Consider the following 21,837-nt stretch of genomic DNA (forward strand, 5'->3'; position numbering starts at 1 on the left):
AATCTGCTCTCACAAATAAGACAAATCAACTCCATAAAAAATCAAGCTCACTGTTGTAGCCTGATTTTCACCTATCAACTTTCTTTGTCTTGCTTCATAAAAAAACAACAAAAAAAAAACGAATCAATCCTCAGGGCAATCTGGCTTCACTCGACTGACCTATGTACCTGCTTTTGTAGATGTAGTTTCAAGGGGTGTAGACCTCAGTGTCTGCTGTGGGAAAATCTACTTTCACTTCTGTTTCAAACACACGGTCACCTGAACCACAGCAGTTGTTGTGTCTTCACCACATCACTTTTGCTCCAGGTGAGTTTGATCCACAGAACATCTGCCCGCACCAGATGTGTGATATTTGTAGAAGATTTGTTTCATCGTTGCATCAATCTTTGATGTTCATTTGTTTGGGTTTTAAATCAAAGTTACTTTCGCTTTCAGTGTCAGGCTAATTCTCCTACTTGACGCAAATTCACTATCTACTTTTCAGCAGCTTACTTGATATTTGATCCCTTTGCTGTAGTAGTAGAAAGGTTTTTTCTTCTGCTTTGTTAATATTTATTTATCGAGGTAAAACTGAACCGCTAAATTGCCACCGTAATTGCTAGTGTAAACCTTGATCTTTAGCTGAGATGTGGTAAAGATAAGTCTTGACACAGTAAACCTTGTAATGAGTTAAAGGAGACAAACACTGAAAATGGGTTAACTCAAAGCCTAAATTTAAGAAATGAAATTAATGATTCAAGATTTTACTGAAGTTCATCATTATTCTTATTTTCAGATTTGTTTTATTTCATTTATCATTGTATTTATTTTTTGGACTTGTGTTGTCTATTTTCTGTTATGTTGTTATGTCATATCCACAGTAACACTTTAATCGCACAAGAGGACCATGGGTCTGGGAAGAGGGGTTGTTCATTTATGTTCATTTAAGTTCGTAAAATGTTATAAAAGAAAACAAATTGTATTTTTGTATACACTATAGATGCCTGTGACTTGCATTTTATAGATAAAAGTTATTAAAAAAATATTTAAAAAAAGATCTTTGACTGATATTTGTACTAGATCTCCGGCATATTGTCAGCTACTCTGTTGCATCCTCAGGTGTCTACCCTCCATCATGTCTGTGGTCAAGTCCGGCCTGTCTAAGGATCAGGAGAAGAAGCTGCACTCTCTGTTCGGTCACATCAGACTCCACCTGCTCTACAAAGCCAGTGTTCACGGCTTCAATGCTGCTGCTTTTCACGCCCACTGTGACAGACAGGGACCCACTGTCATTGTTGCCTACAACGCTGCTGGGTTTGTTTTTGGAGCGTACACCTCCAAGGACTACACCCAGAGCCAGCAGGGCATCAATGACGAGCAGGCGTTCCTCTACAGCATCACTGCAGGGGAAAATAGGCCCCTGAGGGTGGCCGGTATCAGCGGACAGGTTGCTTTCACCGACGTGCCAACCGGTCCTAATTTTGGTGCTTTGGTGTTCCTGCATGAGGACAAACCTGAATTCCTGTCCAACCCAGGGACGAGCTTCGTCTTTCAGGCAGAAGCAATGCACGGAGGCAACTTGGTGCTGACTGAGTTTGAAGTGTATCGTGTTGAAGGTGTGTGACAGTGAGCACTTTTTAATCATCAAATATGGAACGTGCCTTTGTTACACAGCAATAACAGCCAATCTTTTCAGTCTTTACTTGAATTTTGTGTTATTTCACAAGTCGAACCAACATGACTTTTTTTTTTGAATACTGAAATAGGTAATAAAGTTTTAAAGATATGTAGGTAAATACAGATTAAGAATGCTTTTGTCTTACTAGAGTTTAGTGAAGTGAATAAATATTGATGACAAAAGTAAAATAAGCTAACTCATTGTCTTTCCTGCAGGTTTGGGAGATCTCCTGGCTAAACCATGGAGGAACATCCAGTGGACTGCGGAGTATGTAGAAGTCTTTGATAACCTTTGTCATCATGTGGCTGTTTCTTATAAAATCACTCTAAACACATAGTCTATACTTAATCCTAAAGACAAACATGTTGAATTAGTTTACTCTTTCTCAGAAAACGATCACCTTAATTAGAGCTATTAGCATCCTTCTTCTTCACTACTTCTGTTGGCACATTAATGCATCCCCACAGGCAAATAGCAACAAGGTCAATCGCATGTGTGCATGATACAAACAAAATGGGAAACGCCTTGTGAAATTATCGCTGTATAGCACCACTGAAGGTCTAAAGCTCCACACAGTACCTTTAAAGGAGCTTTTTGTATGTAATAATAATAATACATTTTATTTGTAACGCACTTTATATTTACCAAAAAATCTCAAAGTGCTACAACAGCAACCAAAAAAGAAAAATAGGTTAAAAACAAGAGTTAAAAACAGTTGTCTTGAGCGAGCAGTTACAGATTAAAAGATTTTTTTAAAAGGTACGTTTTGAGGCCCTTTTTTAAACAATCGATCGACTGTGGAACCCTCAGGTGTTCAGGGAGGGTGTTCCACAGTCGTGGAGCAGAGGAGCAGAAGGCTCGGTCTCCCAGTTTGCGGCTCTTAGTCCTTGGGGGGAGAAGTCTGTGGCTGTTGGTGGAGCGGAGTGAGCGTGCTGAGGTCTGGGGGGTGAGGAGTTCTTTAAGGTACTGGGGGGCGTTGCCATGGATGCACTGGAATTTGAGGAGGGAGACTTTGTAGTCGATCCGAGCGGAGATGGGTAGCCAGTGAAGTGAGTGAAGAATGGGTGTGATGTGCTCATATTTGCGTACTCTCAGCAGGATTCTGGCGGTGCTGTTTTGGATGTGTTGTAGTTTCTGTATGCTCTTGTTGGGAATCCCGCTGAGAAGTGCGTTGCAGTAATCGAGTCTGGAGGAGACAAAGGCGTGGACGAGCTTCTCAGCTGTTTACTGCCAACATTAGCATAAACAACTGTGTACCATTCCTGCTGATAACCTCACCCACTGTTTTACAAGACAAGAGATTATGATAACAAACCCTGAGCAGAACTGCTTCTTCAGGACTTCTGGGCCACAGTATCCCCAGCGATGTAGACCCAAACCTTGTAAACAAATTTCTGTTTCTTTTAGGAGAAGGCAGCAGTTGATGAAGGTTATCCGGAACTATCAGTCAGACATCAAAACAGTTCATCAAGCCCGGGTGTTGTTGGTGGGTCCGGTTGGGGCTGGCAAGTCGAGCTTCTTCAACTCCATCAACTCAGCGTTCCGAGGCAACATGACGTCCCAGGCCATCGCTGGCACAGCAGGGAAGAGCGTGACCACTCAGGTACTGGAAAAGAGCTGTATTCATTAAACTACTGTGCTGATCGTAATGGAGTCTCAACGTCTTGTTCTCTGGCTTCACATCCGCTGACTGCTGTCTTTCTACTTCATGTCTGTAGTTTCGCACCTACACCATCAAAGCAGGGAAAGGTGGTGAAGCTGTTCCTCTGGTCCTGTGCGACACGATGGGGCTGGAGGAAAATCCTGAGGCTGGTTTGGATATTGAGGACATGGCCAACATCTGCAAGGGTCACATCAAGGATCGCTACCAGGTACCAAAGAACTACCAGCCCGTTTCCTCCATGTTATGTAACTGATTTCATCTTAGAAATAAAGCTACTTGGTAATTAATGATGGATGGCTTGTTTCTCTTCCAGTTTAGCCCCTCTGCTCCTCTCCTGGAGACTGCTCCTGGCTACAAGAAGTATGTCACCCTCAATGACAAGGTTCACTGTGTGGTTTATGTGGTGGACACATGCAAGGTCTCTCTCCTTACCCAGAAGATGCTGGACAAGTTTGCTGCCATCCGTAAAAGGACCAACCAACTCGGTTAGCAACTGAATTATGTTATTGTCAGAGTATTTAAACTGTATCAATGTAAATCTACATATTTGCAAGCTATTGTTTGAAGTCTTCATCTTATCTTCTCCTCGTCTCCTTCTCTGATCTCTTGCAGGTATCCCTCAGATACTTCTGATGACCAAAGTCGACGAGGCCTGTCCACTAGTGGCAGAAGACTTGAAGAATGTTTATCGCAGTGTTTACATCCAGGGGAAGGTAACACTTTCACAGTTGCATATTAAATTAGGTGTCGACTTATTGTGCTGGTGTTGGTAACTTAATCCACGTGTCTTGTTGCCTCCCAGGCACGGGAGCTGAGTGAGTCTCTTGGTATCCCTTTGTCCTGCGTGCTGCCGGTGAAGAACTACAGTGAAGAGCTGGAGCTGGACCAGGATGCTGACATATTGCTCTTTACTGCCGTGGAGCAGATGCTGAACTATGCAGACAGTTTCTTTGAGAACCAGGATACTGAAGATGCAGAGGTGAACGAGCAGTTAGACCTCTACAGATCCAACCAACAGCTGCACCCTGTCGTTAGGGAACGTACTGAACATAATGTTGTTTGAAAGGCAGAGTCCAAACCTTACTGATTCAATCCTACAAGATTGTCTATTGAACACATTAAATGAAAGTTAGGGAGACCATGTTAGCAACTAAAGACAAAATAACTAATTATTCTACTGGTTTCACGTAAAGGGTAATACACTTAAATATTGTGCATCAACCCCAATGATTCGGAGAAATTGTTATCAAAAAACAAGATATTAAACTGACTTTAAGGTGAAATTGTTGTGTAAACCAAACCTAGGGGTGGAAAGTAATGAGTTACATTTACTTTTGTTACTGTAATTGAGTCGTTTTTTGTGTACTTTTTAAAATTAAACTTAAAGGGATACTTCACCCAAAATCAATAATTCACCGATTTTCTACTCACTGTCATGCCAAGGAAGGGTTCGGAGAACTTTTAGAGTTATCAAAACGCTTTTGGAGATCCAGGAGGGGTCCGGCTGGCAACAGATTTTCATATGATGGCGGTGGATAGTGCTCACTTTTGAATCATCCAAAACGCACACTATGAAACATCCAAATACCTCCATACTGCTCGTCCGTACTGAGTGACCCAAGTGTCCTGAAGCCGCGACATGAAAAAGTTATTTGGAAAAAATGTATTTGATCTCTGTTTTTAGCTTCATAGTTGCTCCTAGTGGCTGTGCGAGATGCCCGAGATTTGCTGCGGATAGAGTTCAAAAGTGAACTCTATCTGCTGCCATTATATGAAAATCCGTAAAATTTCATCAACAGTACTTTTACTTGAGTAGATTTTTTTGGGTACTCTTTCCACCCCTGTGTTTCATATATCAGAGACTTTACCAAACCAAATGCTTTCTGTCACTCGTGAACATTGTTTTAACTTTGACAACGTTTTATTACATTTTGCTTTGAAAAACCTGAGGAGAAAAAACTGTACAGCTGTCAGTTAACAGGTCTGTATGACTTACTATGTAACTTTTAGTTTCACAATGACTTTCCACAGACCTTTCATTCCCTCAGTCAGCCACTAGGTGTCAGTCATAACTTCATAATTACTGGTGTTCATTTATGGAAACTTGGGACGTTATAAGAAACAGGATCATGTTGCACAACTGTTTCCAATAAGGTTTTTTTCTTTCACTTGTCATTTGTTGATGAATTTATTCAGAGATCATTGTTTTTTTGCACTGTAATGCTACACACCCTTAAGTCAGAATGACAAAGCAAATGCGCTTCTCTGTTGTGAAAAGTCAACACTCAATGCAACCACATAAATAAATCCACATGATAAAGAGAAGTCCTGAGATTTTCTTTTCTCAGCTCAACTCAGCCAGTATCTGACCAACTGGGAAATTACATGTTGTTTAAAAGCCATTGTTTTCTAGTTGACCAGGAAAGATTAATGAAAAGTCATTGAGTTACTGTTCATCGGGAGACCACCAAGACCTCTGCACCTGGCAAATTATCTCTTAATATCAGGTAAGCATGCATTTTTTTAATCTTTGTATCCAATTAATGTTCACTGACGTTATTAAAAGGGGCGACAATAAAAAAAGTCTCATATTAATGTGGATGAATCTACGTTACCCACACTTGTTAATAGGCCCATTTTCGATCAATATATCGTTTTGTCTCTATCTTTATTTTGTTATTATTAGTGGTGGCGGAAATGCTGGGCGAGCCGACCAGCGTTTCCTTACTTTCGGTTTTGCGGATGCTGCCCGGCGAGTCATGAGAATAACGCCGCCGAATCGCCGTTTATGGTCGGGACTACGACAGTATCTGATCGTCTCCGAACCTCTGACTTTAATTGTTGACTAATGAAAACATGAGTCTGTCTTGCGCCGGTCAAATAATTTCACGGTGCGCGCGGAGGCTCATAGTGTGAAAACACTTTGCTTTTCCAAAACTCCTCATTGTCCCTTTAAGTTAAGTTAAGTCTTTACCAATTTTAAACAAGCCTTTACCAATTTATTTAGTGGGAATGTTAGCTAGTATAAATGTGAAAATATTGATACCAGTGTATAACTTTAGCGTTAGCTCTTTGGGATGGTCTGTAGATGAGAGGACAATGAGAGCTAGAATCAGTGATCGAGGATGCATACTGTAATGTTACAGTCCCTGTTATCGATCAAAGCAGCAGGTCAATTTACAGCTATTTTATTAATTACAGAGCCATCAAAATAGATACCTTAACTTTTCTTATAATGTTAGCATTTTACGCTAGTGACATGACATCTGTGGATGGTGCTTGGATACGATTTGGTGATAGTGGTGATGTGATGGTGTACGTGTCTGTTTTCTGAACAGCTTGACTGAAACCACTCAAAAGCCTTTTTCAACACAACACTTTGCACCGATGTTTCCTCTGGAACTTCACATTTGCTGCTTTACCAGCTGCTAGTGACACAAAATCTATAAACTTTATTAACCTTTTCCATACAAGGCCTATTTTTGCTGTTTCCAGTCCGAAATTACTTACTCAAACTAAATAGAGTATATCTTCACAACTACAAGGGCTGTATAAATAATCTTGGTCTCAAAAGAAAGCTAAGACTTGTGAGATTCCAATAAGTGTCATAATCAAGATATGTGTTACTGTGTCAACATAAATTCATTTGGAACACAGCAGAAAATGTAAACTGTTATCTCTGCCTAATCAAAAAACACATTATTTAGAAAACTACCTTTGAATGATGGATACTATCCTAATTGATCTTGAAAGTAGTAAAGTGATATCTGATCAATAACTGTGCAAAAGTAGATGCTAAACAAAAGAAGCAATTTACATCTGTTTTAACACAGGCCTATGTCCAGGCGGAATTTGACCTTTCTCAGGTACCAGACTTATATAATTATATTTCACTAGTGGTGAACTATGGTTATTCATTACATCCAAATACAACTGTTTTTGACTCATTTTGAAAATTCACCCAGGCCTCTATACTATACAGACATCATACTAAGACCTCAAATAAGACCATACAACAGAAATGAAGTCTGGCTCCAACTGGAGCAGATATTTTACTGAAACATATGCATAGAAATGTGTGTATAAAAAGGGTATTACAAGCATAAAAGAAAGACATCAGATACTATATACAATAACTAGGATTTTATTAACTACATGTTGTATGTAATTCTGTGTGTAACTGCAACTAAGTAAACCAGAATGTCTGTGAACATGCTGTGCAGCTCCAAAATAATAAAGTGGTGCACAAGGTCCAGGAAAGAAGCCATTTCATGGATCCAGTTTTCTGCAGGTGGATGCCATCCCTTTCAAACGTGTAAAATTTTCACATGGAACAGAACTTGACAATGTGCACAGCTCCTTGTGGTGGATGAAGCTGTTCATGACTGCAATGTCAATGAAATTTAAAAAAAAGGTCTTGTACCACTTCATTGACTTGTGGTGGACGCTGTAATATTTGATCAGTGCGTCAGACAAATACCACCCATGAAGCGGTTATAGTCCAGGACAGCACTGGGTACAGGCAGGCACAGCTGTTATCTTCCACGCACCAGCTTCTTTCACCCTCCTCTTCACAGTTTGTCCACTAAAGGCTTCATGGACAGTTGAGCAGAGGTTAACTTCCTGGGTGTCCTTCCACTTGACAAACAAAAGACTTCCTCTCCTCAACCACCGCATGTCTCCCCTCTCAGCCTTTTTAGGCAGGGTGTTGATCTCAGTCTTTGGAAATCTGGCCCGATTTTTCCTGATGGTCCCACAGCAGCAAATCTTTTTTTTTTTTTTTTTTTTTTTTTTTAACAATTCCTCAAACAGGGCAGGGCTGGTGTAATAATTATCTACATAGAGTGTGTAGCCCCCACCAAGTGTGTGGAATGGCAGCAGATCCCAGACAGAAGAGAAGGTCGACCTTGAGCTGTGGTGGATTCACTCTTCCCCTGTTACACAAAAAAATTGTGTATGCTGTGTGGGAATCTGCAAGCACGAATACCTTGTAACCCCACTTTTGTTGGCTTCTCCTTCATATTTTGTTTCATGCTGCTGCGGGCCTTGGATGCCACCATCCTTTCATCAATGCAAATGTTCTGATATGGCTGAAAATGGGCCTGGCATGCAAACTGTATTTTCTGTGTACAGAGGCTTGATCTTGAATAGCCTATCATAATTAGGAGTGTTCCTCTTTCTCTCGTTTTCCTCGTCCTCCATTGGATTGCTGAGGTGCAGTGAGAACATGATGGCTTCAAAACGATCCCTTTTCATCCTGTCGCTTGGGAAAGAAAACCCATATGGCCATTCCTTTCTCCAGTAGTCAGATCTTTGAGGTAAAGATAAGGCCTATGAAAATTATCTCACTGGGTTTGGCTTTGTGTCCCTCTCCTCTTTGTTATTCCATCTTTCTTCCTCTTCTTCCTCTCTCCCTGAAGCAGAAGAGGCAGACCTACCACGGCTATTCTTCACATTTCTCTTGGGTTGTGTTGAGCCTGAGTCAGATTTGGGAGATGGTGGTGGAAGAAAAGGAGCAGACGCATGGTGCCTCTTCACCTGAGAGGTGCGGGTAGATTTTGCAGGCTGTTGCTGAGGGGGAGGGACACATTCAGGAGAAGATGTGTGGCGTCTGCTTATTGAAGTGATGGTCAGTGCAGCAGAAGTGGTGGATGAAGCTGGTTCACACGTCATCTTCATTAAAGTAAAGTAAAGTTTGGGAACCCTGATGATGATGCATCATCATCTAATTTTAGGGCCAGAAGGCTCAGAAGGTCTAATCATCACCACCACCATCATCATCATCAGTGTGCAAAATACCCGTCAATATTCGGGTTCTATTCATAGAGACATTGACAGGTGAGGCGAGTCAAACTGGTGACCAGCTGTGATCACAAGGAGTTATTAGGCAGTCCAATAACTCCTTGTGTGTCACAGCAACCACATCTGTGTAGGCCTATTTCTTCCTCACTATTTTTCATGCGGGTCGAGAGTGAGCGAGTGAGAAACAGGTGCGCACCAGATTTCACGTTGATTTCACGAGGCAACTGAAGAGAGGAAAAACACAGAATATTGGACCGTCGTAACGTTTTGAAAATGAAATCTAAACCAACAAGTAGGCTAGCCTAACAGGGTAAAATCAGAAACAATAAAGTTAATGAGGCAATGTGAAAGATGGATATATTAGGATATTTAACACAAATTAAGAGTGAGAATACGTACCTCTTCAATGGAATATAATCTGAATCAGACTCATCAGAGCCACAATCACCGTCCAGCTGTGAGAGTAAATCCTCATCGTCGCTAGCTAGATGACTCCTCAGGGTAAACATTGGCCCCACTATCTCCTTCCAGCATATGGAGAACCTCTTCTGCTGAAAATCTTTCCATTTTCCCGCTTGCCATTGTTTTGAAAATCCGAGTCGAGCAAACATCATGGATCATCCATGGCGAAACGCAACTTCCTGGGCGCGATCATGGATGTATTATATTGGGCGCGATTCGCGGGGGTCGTTTTCGCGCCGTTTGCGCAGTCATGTGACGGCGCAGTAATGACGGTGCAGAAACAACCCCAAAGATCGTATATGTCAAGAGGACACACTTCACTTCACCCCTTCACTTCACCCCTTGGTATGTTTGTAAACAGCCAGCACGTTTGCTACGCCTGACAAACAAGCTAACAAACTAGCAGCGTTCTTTCGAGCTGGATTATAACTGCTGACCACAAAACAGCAAAGGTAAGATGCACTTTACGATTCTGTGGAGTTTATTTTCGCTACTCTTTGGCTTACTGCCGAGTTTACGTCGCACGGTGTTGGGGGAGACGTCGTTTGTTTGGTTAGCATGGTGAAATGAGAAGAACCACAAAAGTGAATCTGCGCTGTTCTGCGGACTTTGGTTCTGCCCATATAATTGCTTGGGGTTCAAGCTGTGTTCTCCATCATTTTTGGTATGCTTGCTATTATGTTAGTATTGGAGCTTCCTAGCGTGTACAAAGATCGTCTATACTGCACGCACCTCAGGCTGCCCCCTCGACAGGGGGCGCTCAGGCTCAAGAGCTAAACCAAGCACACTTTTATGTAGCCTAATGTGATGTTCACTTATCTACTTTCTCTTTCTTGCTTCATGAAAAAACAAACAACAACAAAAAAACGAATAAGTCCTCAGGCAGGGCAAGGCTTCACTCCACTGACCTGTGGACCTGCTTTTGTGGGCGTAACGTTAGTTCCAAGGGGTGTGTAACCTACACCACGTGTCTGATGTGCTGTGGGGAAATCTTCTTTCACTGTTTGAAACACACGGTCACCTGAACCACAGCAGTTGCTGTCTTCTTCACTACACCACTTTTGCTCCAGGTGAGTTTGATCAAACGTTCATTGCATCAATCTTTGATGCATTTGTTTGGGTTTTAGATAAAAGTTAGGCTACTTTCGCTTGCAGTGTCAGGATAATTCTCCTACTTGACACAAATTAATTATCTAGCCTACTTTTCAGCAGCTTACTCGATATTCCTTTTGCTGTAGTAGTAGAAACGGTTTTTTTTCTTCAGCTCTGTAACTTGTTAACATTTATTTATCGGGGTAAAACTGAACCTCTAAATTGCCACCGTAATTGCTAGCTAACTTTGTTCTTTAGCTGAGATCACTTGCTTGACACAGTAAACCTTGTAATGAGTTAAAGGAGGCAAACATTGAAAATGGCTTAACTCAAAGCCTACATTTAACAAATGAAATTAAATGACTCAAGATTTTACTGAAGTTCATCATTGTTTTTATTTTCAGATTAGTTTTATTTCATTTATTATTGTATATTTATTTATTGAACATGTGTTGTCTATTTTCTGTTATGTTGTCATGTCATATCCACAGTAACACTTTAATCGCACAAGACGACCATGGGTCTGGGATTTATGTTCATTTAAGTTCGTAAAATGTTATAAAAGAAGATAAATTGTTTTTACACTAAATGCCTGTGACTTGCATTTTATAAAAATAAATAAAATAAATGCATATTGTCAGCTCCTCTGTTGCATCCTCAGGTGTCTACCCTCCATCATGCCTGTGGTCAAGTCCAGTCTGTCTAAGGATCAGGAGAAGAAGCTGCACTCTCTGTTCGGTCACGTCAGACTCCACCTGCTCCACAAAGCCAGCGTCCACGGCTTTGATGCTGCTGCTTTTCACGCCCACTGTGACAGACAGGGACCCACTGTCATTGTTGCCTACAACGTTGCTGGGTTTGTTTTTGGAGCGTACACCTCTAAGGACTACACTCAGAGCAAGAAGGGCATCATTGACAAGCAAGCGTTCCTCTACAGCATCACTGCAGGGGAAAATAAGCCCCTGAGGGTGTCCGGTATCCCTGGTGAGGTTGCTTTCACCGATGTGCCAACCGGTCCTAATTTTGGTGCTTTGGTGTTCCTGCATGAGGACGAAGATGAGTTTGTGTCCAACCCAGGGAAGAGCTTTGTCTTTCAGGCAGAAGCGATGCACGGAGGCAACTTGGTGCTGACTGAGTTTGAGGTGTATCGTGTTGAAGGTGTGTGACAGAGAGCACTTTATATTAGTCAAACAAACATGACTGTTTTTTTTTAGTGAAGTGAATGAAAATTGATGTCAAATAAGCCAACAATCAATGTCTTTCCTGCAGGTTTGGAAGATCTGCTGGCTAAACCATGGAGGAACATCCAGTGGACTGCAGAGTATGTAGAAGTCTGTGATAACCTTTGTCATTACTTAAAGGTATCCTGTGGATATATCCTTTAATCACTCTAAACATATCCCTATAATCCTTAAAACAAACATGTTGAATTAATCTCCTTTCTCAGAAAATGATTGACAACCATCTTGAATAGACCTATCTTTGTTAGCGTTCTTCTTCTTCACTGCTTCTGCTAGCACATTGCTGCATCCACACAGGCAAATAGCAATAAGGTCAATCACATGAAACTGACTGTGTTCTCATGTGTGCATGATACAAACAAAAGGGGAACCTCCTTGTGAAGAGATTGTGATTCAGCACCACTGAATGTCTAAAACTCCACACAGTACCTTTAAAGGAGCTTTTTATATGTTATGCTACTACTATATAGCCAACATTAGCATAAACAACTGTTTACTTACCAGTCCTGTCAATAACCTCACCTACTGTTGAGTTTACAAGCCAAGAGAAGAGATTATGATACAAACCCTGAGCAGAACTGCTTCTTCAGGACTTCTGGGCCACAGTATCTCCAGCAATGTAGACCCAAACCTTGTAACTAATTTCTGTTTTGTTTTTTTTAGGAGAAGGCAGCAGTTGATGAAGGTTATCCGGAGCTATCAGTCAGACATCAAAACAATTCATCAAGTCCGGGTGTTATTGGTGGGTCCGGTTGGGGCTGGCAAGTCGAGCTTCTTCAACTCCATCAACTCAGCGTTCCGAGGCAACATGACGTCCCAGGCCATCGCTGGCACAGCAGGGAAGAGCGTGACCACTCAGGTACTGGAAAAGAGCTGTATTCATTTAACTACTCTGCTGATTGTAATGGAGTCTCAACGTCTTGTTCTCTGGCTTCACATCCGCTGACTGCTGTCTTTCTACTTCATGTCTGTAGTTTCGCACCTACACCATCAAAGCAGGGAAAGGTGGTGAAGCTGTTCCTCTGGTCCTGTGCGACACGATGGGGCTGGAGGAAAATCCTGAGGCTGGTTTGGACATTGAGGACATGGCTAACATCTGCAAGGGTCACATCAAGGATCGCTACCAGGTCTCTCAAAGAACTACCAGCCTGTTTCCTCCATGTTATGTAACTGATTTCATCTTAGAAATAAAGCTACTTAGTAATTAATGATGGATAGCTTGTTTCTCTTCCAGTTTAGCCCCTCTGCTCCTCTCCTGGAGACTGCTCCTGGCTACAAGAAGCATGTCACCCTCAATGACAGGATTCACTGTGTGGTTTATGTGGTGGACACATGCAAGGTCTCTCTCCTTACCCAGAAGATGCTGAATAAGTTTGCTGCCATCCGTAAAAAGACCAACCACCTCGGTTAGCAACTGAATTATGTTATTGTCAGAGTATTTAAACTGTATCAATGTAAATCTACATATTTGCAAGCACTTTTGAAAAAGATGAAATTTTCATCCCTTCTTCTCCTCGTCTCCTTCTCTAATCTCTTGCAGGTATCCCTCAGATACTTCTGATGACCAAAGTAGATGAGGCCTGTCCACTAGTGGCAGAAGACTTGAAGAATGTTAATCGCAGTGTTTACATCCAGGGGAAGGTAACACTTTCACAGTTGCATACTAAATTAGGTGTCGACTTGTTGTGCTGGTGTTGGTAATCCACTTGTCTTGTTGCCTCCCAGGCACGGGAGCTGAGCGAGTCTCTTGGTATCCCTTTGTCCTGCATTCTGCCGGTGAAGAACTACAGTGAAGAGCTGGAGCTGGACCAGGATGCTGACATATTGCTCTTTACTGCCGTGGAGCGGATGCTGAACTATGCAGACAACTTCTTTGAGAACCAGGATACTGAAGATGCAGAGGTGAACGGGAAGTCGGACCTCTACAGATCCAACCAACAACCACTCCCCGTCGTTAGGGAACATACTGAACATAATGTTGTTTGAAAGACAGAGTGATTCAAACCAACTTTAGTTGCTGTCATTCTGTCTATCAAACACATCAAGTGAAAGGTTTGGAGAAAATGAGTACATTTAATGCAGTTTTTCAACAGCATGACAGCAACTAAAGACAAAATAACCAATTGTTGTTTCACTTAAAGGGTCAATGCAGATATTAAACTGACTTAAAGGTGAGATTGATTTGTAAACTTTACAGTTTCAGATATCAGAGACTTTAGCAAACCAAATATGTTCATACTTTGGCTGTAGTCTTTTTCGCTCTCACTAGTTGTTTTCACCTTGGCAACGTTTTATTGCATTTGTTTTGAAAAACCTGAGGAGAAAAAACTGTACAGCTGTCAGGTAACAGGTCTGTATGACTCATTTAACCTTTAGTTTCACAATTACTTTCCACAGACCTTTCATTCCCTCAGTCAGCCACTAGGTGTCAGTCATAACTTCATAATTACTGGTGTTCATTTATGGAAACTTGGGACGTTATAAGAAACAGGATCATGTTGCACAACTGTTTCCAATAAGGGTTTTTTTTTCTTTCACTTGTCATTCAGAGATCATTGGTTTTTTTTTTTTTGCACTATAATGTTAAACATCCTTAAGTCAGAATGACAAAGCAAATGCACTTCTCTGTTGTGAAAAGTCATCACTCAATGCAACCACATAAATAAATCCGCATGATAAAGAGAAGTTTTGAGATTTTCTTTTCTTAGCTCAGCCAGTAGCTGACCGACTGGGAAATTACACGTTGAAAATCCATCAATTTATAGTTGACCAGGAAAGATTATTGAAAAGTTATTGTGTTATTGTTCACAATAACACATTGTTCATCAGTGGAGACCACTGAGTGGTAGACCTCTGCACCTGGCACATTACTTTTTTATCTAATCTTTGTACCCAATTAATATTCACTCTGATGTTATTAAACAAGCCTTTACCAGTTTATTTAGTGGGAATGTTAGCTATATAAATGTGAAAATATTGATACCAGTATAACTTTAGCATATACTAGCCTTTGTTAACTGTAGATGAGAGGACACAATGACAGCTAGGATCAGTGATCGAGGATGCATACTGTAACGTTAGTCCCTGTTATCGATCAAAGCAGTAGGTCAATTTACAGCTATTTTATTAATTACAGAGCCATCAAAATAGATACCGTAACTTTTCTTATAATGTTAGCATTCTATGCTAACTTAGTGACATGACAGCTGTGGATGGTGCTTGGACACCATTTGGTGACAGTGGTGATATGATGGTGTATGAAATAAAACTGTTGCTCTGCAAGTTGTCTAGCTGGACTACCCAGAGAAGGGAACAGAGGCTATCCAGGGAAAGTGTCACCAAGACACGTACAAAGGTCCAGTAGATGTCTAACAATAATACACACCTATCCAAACTGCTGAAGAACCCCATGGACTTTGAATGGGACTTCCTATAGGTCAGTGAGCTCAATCTCGTATCTTGCTCTTAACTCCACATGTTGTTCTGACTGACATTGCCACAGTAAACCATTAGAGACTCATTATCAGCTTTATAAGCATGTCATGTTATTGTACATCCCTGATTTATTTTGATTATTTTCTTTGTCGTTGTTTTAGATGAACAACACTGGAATAAAGCTAGGGAGAGGAACAACGACCAGCAAGATGACGATCATCTCTCCCTGACCGAGAAGATTCCTTTAAATCAGGACTGCCCACACATACCCAGGAAAAGATAAACATGCACCTACACCTCATGGGACTCTGGAAGAGGTAAAACACAAGCCTCACAGGACAATTTTGAGGTAAAGCATACACCTACTGCACAGAGACCTTATAAGAGGAAACACAAGCTGTGTTTTCAAGTTCTGACAATTGTAGTTGAATGCAATTGTTTCATTGAAAGCACCTTGATCTTTAGTTAGGTTGAAATTTCAACATTGTTTCAATATTTGTGTTAACTGAAATACCATTGAAATTTTGTTGATCTTTAGTTAGAAAATCTATATTGTTTCAATAATAATTGAGGGTGCTGCAAACTGATCCTGCCTCCATGTCTGTATGGCGCACTTTTGGCCAATGCCCGTATGTGGGCGGTCCTAAAATTCAGATGATCACACTCTTCACCTATTTCCTCCTTGCAAGCCCTGTCTCCCATTCAACAGATTTTTTGAAAAGATTACAGATAGATTAGTGTTTTCTGAACAGCTTGACTAAGAAACCACGTAAGAGCCTTTTTCGACACAACACAACACTTTGCACCGATGTTTCCTCTGGAACTTTACATTTGCTGCTTTACCTGCTGCTAGTGACACAAAATCTATAAACTTTATTAACAGAGCTATGAGTGATTGTGTGGTCAAAGTTCACAAGCAGCAGTAGCAAAAACCCCTTAAACTGCAGTGGCAGTTGAAGGTAGCTCAAGTATGAGTAAAAAGTATTTTTAAAAGTAAAGTATGAGTCCACAACGCACGCTGGGTGTCAGTCTGCTCTCACAAATAAGACAAATCAACTCCATAATAAAACAAGCACACTGGTGTTTATGTAGCCTATGTGATGTTCACTTATCTACTTTCTTTGTCTTGCTTCATAAAAAAACAAAAAATGAATCAATCCTCAGGGCAATCTGGCTTCACTCGACTAACCTGTGGAGCTGCTTTTGTAGGTGTAGTTTCAAGGGGTGTACACCTCAGTGTCTGCTGTCGGAAAATCTTCTTTCACTTCTGTTTGAAACACAGGTTCACCTGAACCACATCACTTTTGCTCCAGGTGAGTTTGATCCACAGGAACATCTGCCCGCACCATATGTGTGATATTTGTAGCAGATTTGTTTAATCATTGTATCAATCTTTGATGTTAATTTGCTTGGGTTTTAGATCAAAGTTACTTTCGCTTTCAGTGTCAGGCTAATTCTCCTACTTGATGCAAATCCATCTACTTTTCAGCAGCTTACTCGATATTTGATCCTTTTGTTGTAGTAGTAGAAATGTTTTTTCTTCAGCTCCGTTAACATTTATTTATCAAGGTAAAACTGAACCTCTAAATTGCCACCGTAATTGCTAGTGTAGCTAAACTTGTTCTTTAGCTGAGCTGTGGTAAAGATAAGGCTTGACACCGTAAACCTTGTAATGAGTTAAATGAGGCAAACATTGATGAACTCAAAGCCTAGATTTAAGAAATTAAATAAATGACTCAAGATTTCATTGAAGTTCATCATTATTCTTATTTTCAGATTTGTTTTATTTCATTGGACTTGTGTTGTATATCTTATATTATGTTATGTCATATCCACATTAGCACTGTCGCCTCACAGCAAGAGGGTTCTGGGTTCGAACCCTGCGGCTGGCTGGGGCCCTTCTGTGCAGAGTTTGCGTGTTCTTTCCGGCTTCCTCCCACAGACCAAAGACATGCAGGTTAGGTTAATTGGCGACTTTAAATTGCCCATAGGTGTGAATGAGAGCTTGAATGGTTGTCTGTCTATATGTCAGCCCTGCGATAGACTGGCGACCTGTCCAGGGTGTACTCTCTCGCCCGAAGTCAGCTGAGATAGGCTCCAGCTCACCCCTAACCCTAGCGCCCTCGGTATAGAAAATGAATGAATGAATCTTTTACTGATGTTTGTACTAGATCTCCGGCATATTATCAGCTCCTCTGTTGCATCCTCAGGTGTCTACCCTCCATCATGCCTGTGGCCAAGTCCAGTCTGTCTAAGGATCAGGAGAAGAAGCTGCACTCTCTGTTCGGTCACGTCAGACTCCACCTGCTCCACAAAGCCAGCGTCCACGGCTTCAATGCTGCTGCTTTTCACGCCCACTGTGACAGACAGGGACCCACTGTCATTGTTGCCTACAACAGTGATGGGTTTGTTTTTGGAGCGTACACCTCCAAGGACTACACTCAGAACAAGCAGGGCATCAAAGATGAGCAGGCGTTCCTCTATAACATCACTGCAGGGGAAAATAAACCCCTGAGGGTGGCCGGTATCCCTGGACAGGCTGCTTTCACCGATGTATCAACCGGTCCTAATTTTGGTGCTTTGGTGTTCCTGCATGAGGACAAACCTGAGTTCCTGTCCAACCCAGGGACGAGTTTTGTCTTTCAAGCAGAAGCGATGCACGGAGGCAACTTGGTGCTGACTGAGTTTGAAGTGTATCGTGTTGAAGGTGTGTGACAGTGAGCACTTTTTAATCATCAAATATGGAAAGTGCCTTTATTAATCTTTTCAGTCTTTACTTGAATTTTGTGTTATTTCACAAGTCGAACAAACGTGACCATTTTTTTTTTAATACTTTATTAGGTAATAATGTTTTAATGATATACTGTATAAAGACTCATTGTCTTTCCTGCAGGTTTGGGAGATCTCCTGGCTAAACCATGGAGGAACATCCAGTGGACTGCAGAGTATGTAGAAGTCTGTGATAACCTTTGTCTTTACTAAAGATATCCTGTGGACATTTTTTTTATAAAATCACTCTAAACACATAGTCTATACTTAATCCTAAAGACAGACATGTTGAATTAGTTTACTCTTTCTCAGAAAACGATCATCTTAATTAGAGCTATTAGCATTCTTCTTCTTCACTGCTTCTTGGCACATTGCTGCATCCCCACAGGCAAATAGCAATAAGGTCAATCACATGAAACTGCCTGTGTTCTCATGTGTGCATGATAAAAACTAAATGGGAAACGTCTTGTGAAAATATTGCTGTATAGCACCACTGAAGGTCTAAAGCTCCTTCTAGTACCTTTAAAGGTGTACAGAAATGGCAGTTTGTCCTGTTTGTCGCGCCGAGTTGTCACGAGCTGCAACACGAGTTTACCCGAGTAAGGAAAACTAATTTGATTGGTCGTTATCGAGCAGGCGGGATATTCAAAGCTTGGGGCGAGCCCGAGCTCCGTGTGTGTGTGCGTGTCTCAGACGTTTGAATGACGGATTACGGATCCAATATCAGTGGCGGATGAATCGTGTACAGGCTGACGTATAATCCGTGCGCCTGCATTATCCAATGCGGGAAAAAAAATACACACTTTCATCCCGGATTTACTCAAAAATAGAATTTTGCACAAAGTTTGGCCTACATCGTCTGATAGATGAGTTACACTAATTTTATGACCCAGAGTGGGCTCAAATTCAATTTTCTTTTCTGTACACCTTTAAAGGAGCTTTTGTATGTTGTGATATTACTGCCAACATTAGCATAAACAACTGTTTACTTACCAGTCCTGCTGATAACCTCACCCACTGTTTTACAAGACAAGAGATTATGATACAAACCCTGAGCAGAACTGCTTCTTCAGGACTTCTGGGCCCCAGTATCTCCAGCGATGTAGACCCAAACCTTGTAAACTAATTTCTGTTTCTTTTAGGAGAAGGCAGCAGTTGATGAAGGTTATCCAGAGCTATCAGACAGACATCAAAACAGTTCATCAAGCCAGGGTGTTATTGGTGGGTCCTGTTGGGGCTGGCAAGTCGAGCTTCTTCAACTCCATCAACTCAGCGTTTCGAGGCAACTTGACGTCCCAGGCCATCGCTGGCACAGCAGGGAAGAGCGTGACCACTCAGGTACTGGAAAAGAGCTGTATTCATTAAACTACTCTGCTGATTGTAATGGAGTCTCAACGTCTTGTTCTCTGGCTTCACATCCGCTGACTGCTGTCTTTCTTCTTCATGTCTGTAGTTTCGCACCTACACCATCAAAGCAGGGAAAGGTGGTAAAGCTGTTCCTCTGGTCCTGTGCGACACGATGGGGCTGGAGGAAAATCCTGAGGCTGGTTTGGACATTGAGGACCTGGCTAACATCCTCAAGGGTCACATCAAGGATCGCTACCAGGTCTCCCAAAGAACTACCAGCCTGTTTCCTCCATGTCATGTAACTGATTTCATCTTAGAAATGAAGCTACTTGGTGATTAATGATGGATGGCTTGTTTCTCTTCCAGTTTAGCCCCTCTGCTCCTCTCCTGGAGACTGCTCCTGGCTACAAGAAGCATGTAACCCTCAATGACAAGGTTCACTGTGTGGTTTATGTGGTGGACACATGCAAGGTCTCTCTCCTTACTCAGAAGATGCTGGACAAGTTTGCTGCCATCCGTAAAAAGACCAACCAGCTCGGTTAGCAACTGAATTATGTTATTGTCCGAGTATTTAAACTGTATCAATTTAAATCTACATATTTGCTATTGTTTGAAGTTTTCATCTTATCTTCTCCTCGTCTCCTTCTCTAATCTCTTGCAGGTATCCCTCAGATACTTCTGATGACCAAAGTAGACGAGGCCTGTCCACTAGTGGCAAAAGACTTGAAGAATGTTAATCGCAGTGTTTACATCCAGAGGAAGGTAACACTTTCACAGTTGCATTCTATATTAGATGTCAACTTCTTGTGCTGGTGTTGGTAACTTAATCCACGTGTCTTGTTGCCTCCCAGGCACGGGAGCTGAGTGAGTCTCTTGGTATCCCTTTGTCCTGCGTGCTGCCGGTGAAGAACTACAGTGAAGAGCTGGAGCTGGACCAGGATGCTGACATATTGCTCTTTACTGCCGTGGAGCAGATGCTGAACTATGCAGACAGTTTCTTTGAGAACTTGGATACTGAAGATGCAGAGGTGAACGAGCAGTCGGACCTCTACAGATCCAACCAACAGCTGCACCCTGTCTTTAGGGAACGTACTGAACATAATGTTGTTTGAAAGGCAGAGTCCAAACCTTACTTATTCAATCCTACAAGATTGTCTAAACACATTGAATGAAAGTTAGGGAGATCATGTTAGCAACTAAAGACAAAATAACTAATTATTCTACTGGTTTCACGTAAAGGGTAATGCACTTAAATATTTTGCATCAACCCCAGTGATTCTGAGACATTGTTATCAAAAAACAAGATATTAAACTGACTTTAAGGTTAAATTGTTGTGTAAACCTAGGGGTGGAAAGTAGCGAGTTCCATTTACTTTCATTACTGTAACTGAGTCGTTTTTTTGTGTACTTTTTAAAATTAAACTTAAAGGGATACTTCACCCAAAATCAATAATTCACCAATTTTCTACTCACTGTCATGCAAAGGAAGGGTTCGGTGAACTTTTAGAGTTATCAAAACGCTTTTGGAGTTCCAGGAGGGGTCCGGCTGGCAACAGATTTTCATATGGCGGTGGATAGTGCTCACTTTTGAATCGTCCAAAACGCACACTATGAAACATCCAAATACCTCCATACTGCTCGTGCGTACTGAGTGACTCAAGTGTCCTGAAGCCGCGACATGAAAAAGTTATTTGGAAAAAATGAATTTGATCTCTGTTTTTAGCTTTATAGTAGCTCCTAGTGGCTGTGCGAGATGCCCGAGATTTGCTGCGGATAGAGTTCAAAAGTGAACTCTATCTGCTGCCATTATATGAAAATCCGTAAAATTTCATCAACAGTACTTTTACTTGAGTAGATTATTTTGGGTACTCTTTCCACCCCTGTGTTTCATATATCAGAGACTTTACCAAACCAAATGCTTTCTGTCACTCGTGAACATTGTTTTAACTTTGACATCGTCAGTCATAACTTCATAATTACTGGTGTTCATTTATGGAAACTTGGGACGTTATAAGAAACAGGATCATGTTGCACAACTGTTTCCAATAAGGTTTTTTTTTTTCTTTCATTTGTCATTTGTTGATTAATTTATTCAGAGATCATTGTTTTTTTTTCACTATAATGTTAAACATCCTTAAGTCAAAATGGCAAAGCAAATGCGCTTCTCTGTTGTGAAAAGTCATCCCTCAATGCAACCACATAAATAAATCCGCATGATAAAGAGAAGTTTTGAGATTTTCTTTTCTTAGCTCAGCCAGTAGCTGACCGACCGGGAAATTACATGTTGAAAAGCCATCAATTTATAGTTGACCAGGAAAGATTATTGAAAAGTTATTGTTCACAATAACACATTGTTCATCAGTGGAGAC

The 21,837-nt window shown here is 41.3% G+C and overlaps 2 protein-coding genes across 2 annotated transcripts; both read left to right on the plus strand.

The window, feature by feature from the left end:
- Window positions 1-1,114: 1,114 nt before the first annotated feature.
- LOC311005965 (interferon-induced protein 44-like) lies at window positions 1,115-10,361 on the plus strand (the record flags this gene model as incomplete). Its single annotated transcript, XM_083998566.1, has 8 exons — window positions 1,115-1,595; window positions 1,873-1,924; window positions 3,065-3,260; window positions 3,376-3,528; window positions 3,634-3,805; window positions 3,933-4,033; window positions 4,123-4,360; window positions 10,270-10,361. The coding sequence occupies 8 exons, from the start codon at window positions 1,115-1,117 to the stop codon at window positions 10,359-10,361; spliced, it is 1,485 nt and encodes a 494-aa protein (XP_083854692.1).
- Window positions 10,362-10,629: 268 nt separating this feature from the next.
- LOC311005966 (uncharacterized protein) lies at window positions 10,630-20,580 on the plus strand (the record flags this gene model as incomplete). The annotated part of the gene is made up of 16 exons (XM_083998567.1): window positions 10,630-10,654; window positions 11,338-11,834; window positions 11,946-11,997; window positions 12,581-12,776; window positions 12,892-13,044; window positions 13,152-13,323; window positions 13,458-13,558; window positions 13,643-13,897; window positions 15,209-15,264; window positions 17,563-18,059; window positions 18,246-18,297; window positions 19,264-19,459; window positions 19,575-19,727; window positions 19,835-20,006; window positions 20,130-20,230; window positions 20,320-20,580. The coding sequence occupies exons 2-16, from the start codon at window positions 11,354-11,356 to the stop codon at window positions 20,578-20,580; spliced, it is 2,898 nt and encodes a 965-aa protein (XP_083854693.1). The 5' UTR covers window positions 10,630-10,654; window positions 11,338-11,353.
- Between the last annotated feature and the right edge of the window lie 1,257 nt (window positions 20,581-21,837).

Source organism: Trachurus trachurus (assembly GCF_905171665.1).
Source record: "Trachurus trachurus genome assembly, chromosome: 22".
Classification (NCBI taxonomy): domain Eukaryota; kingdom Metazoa; phylum Chordata; class Actinopteri; order Carangiformes; family Carangidae; genus Trachurus; species Trachurus trachurus.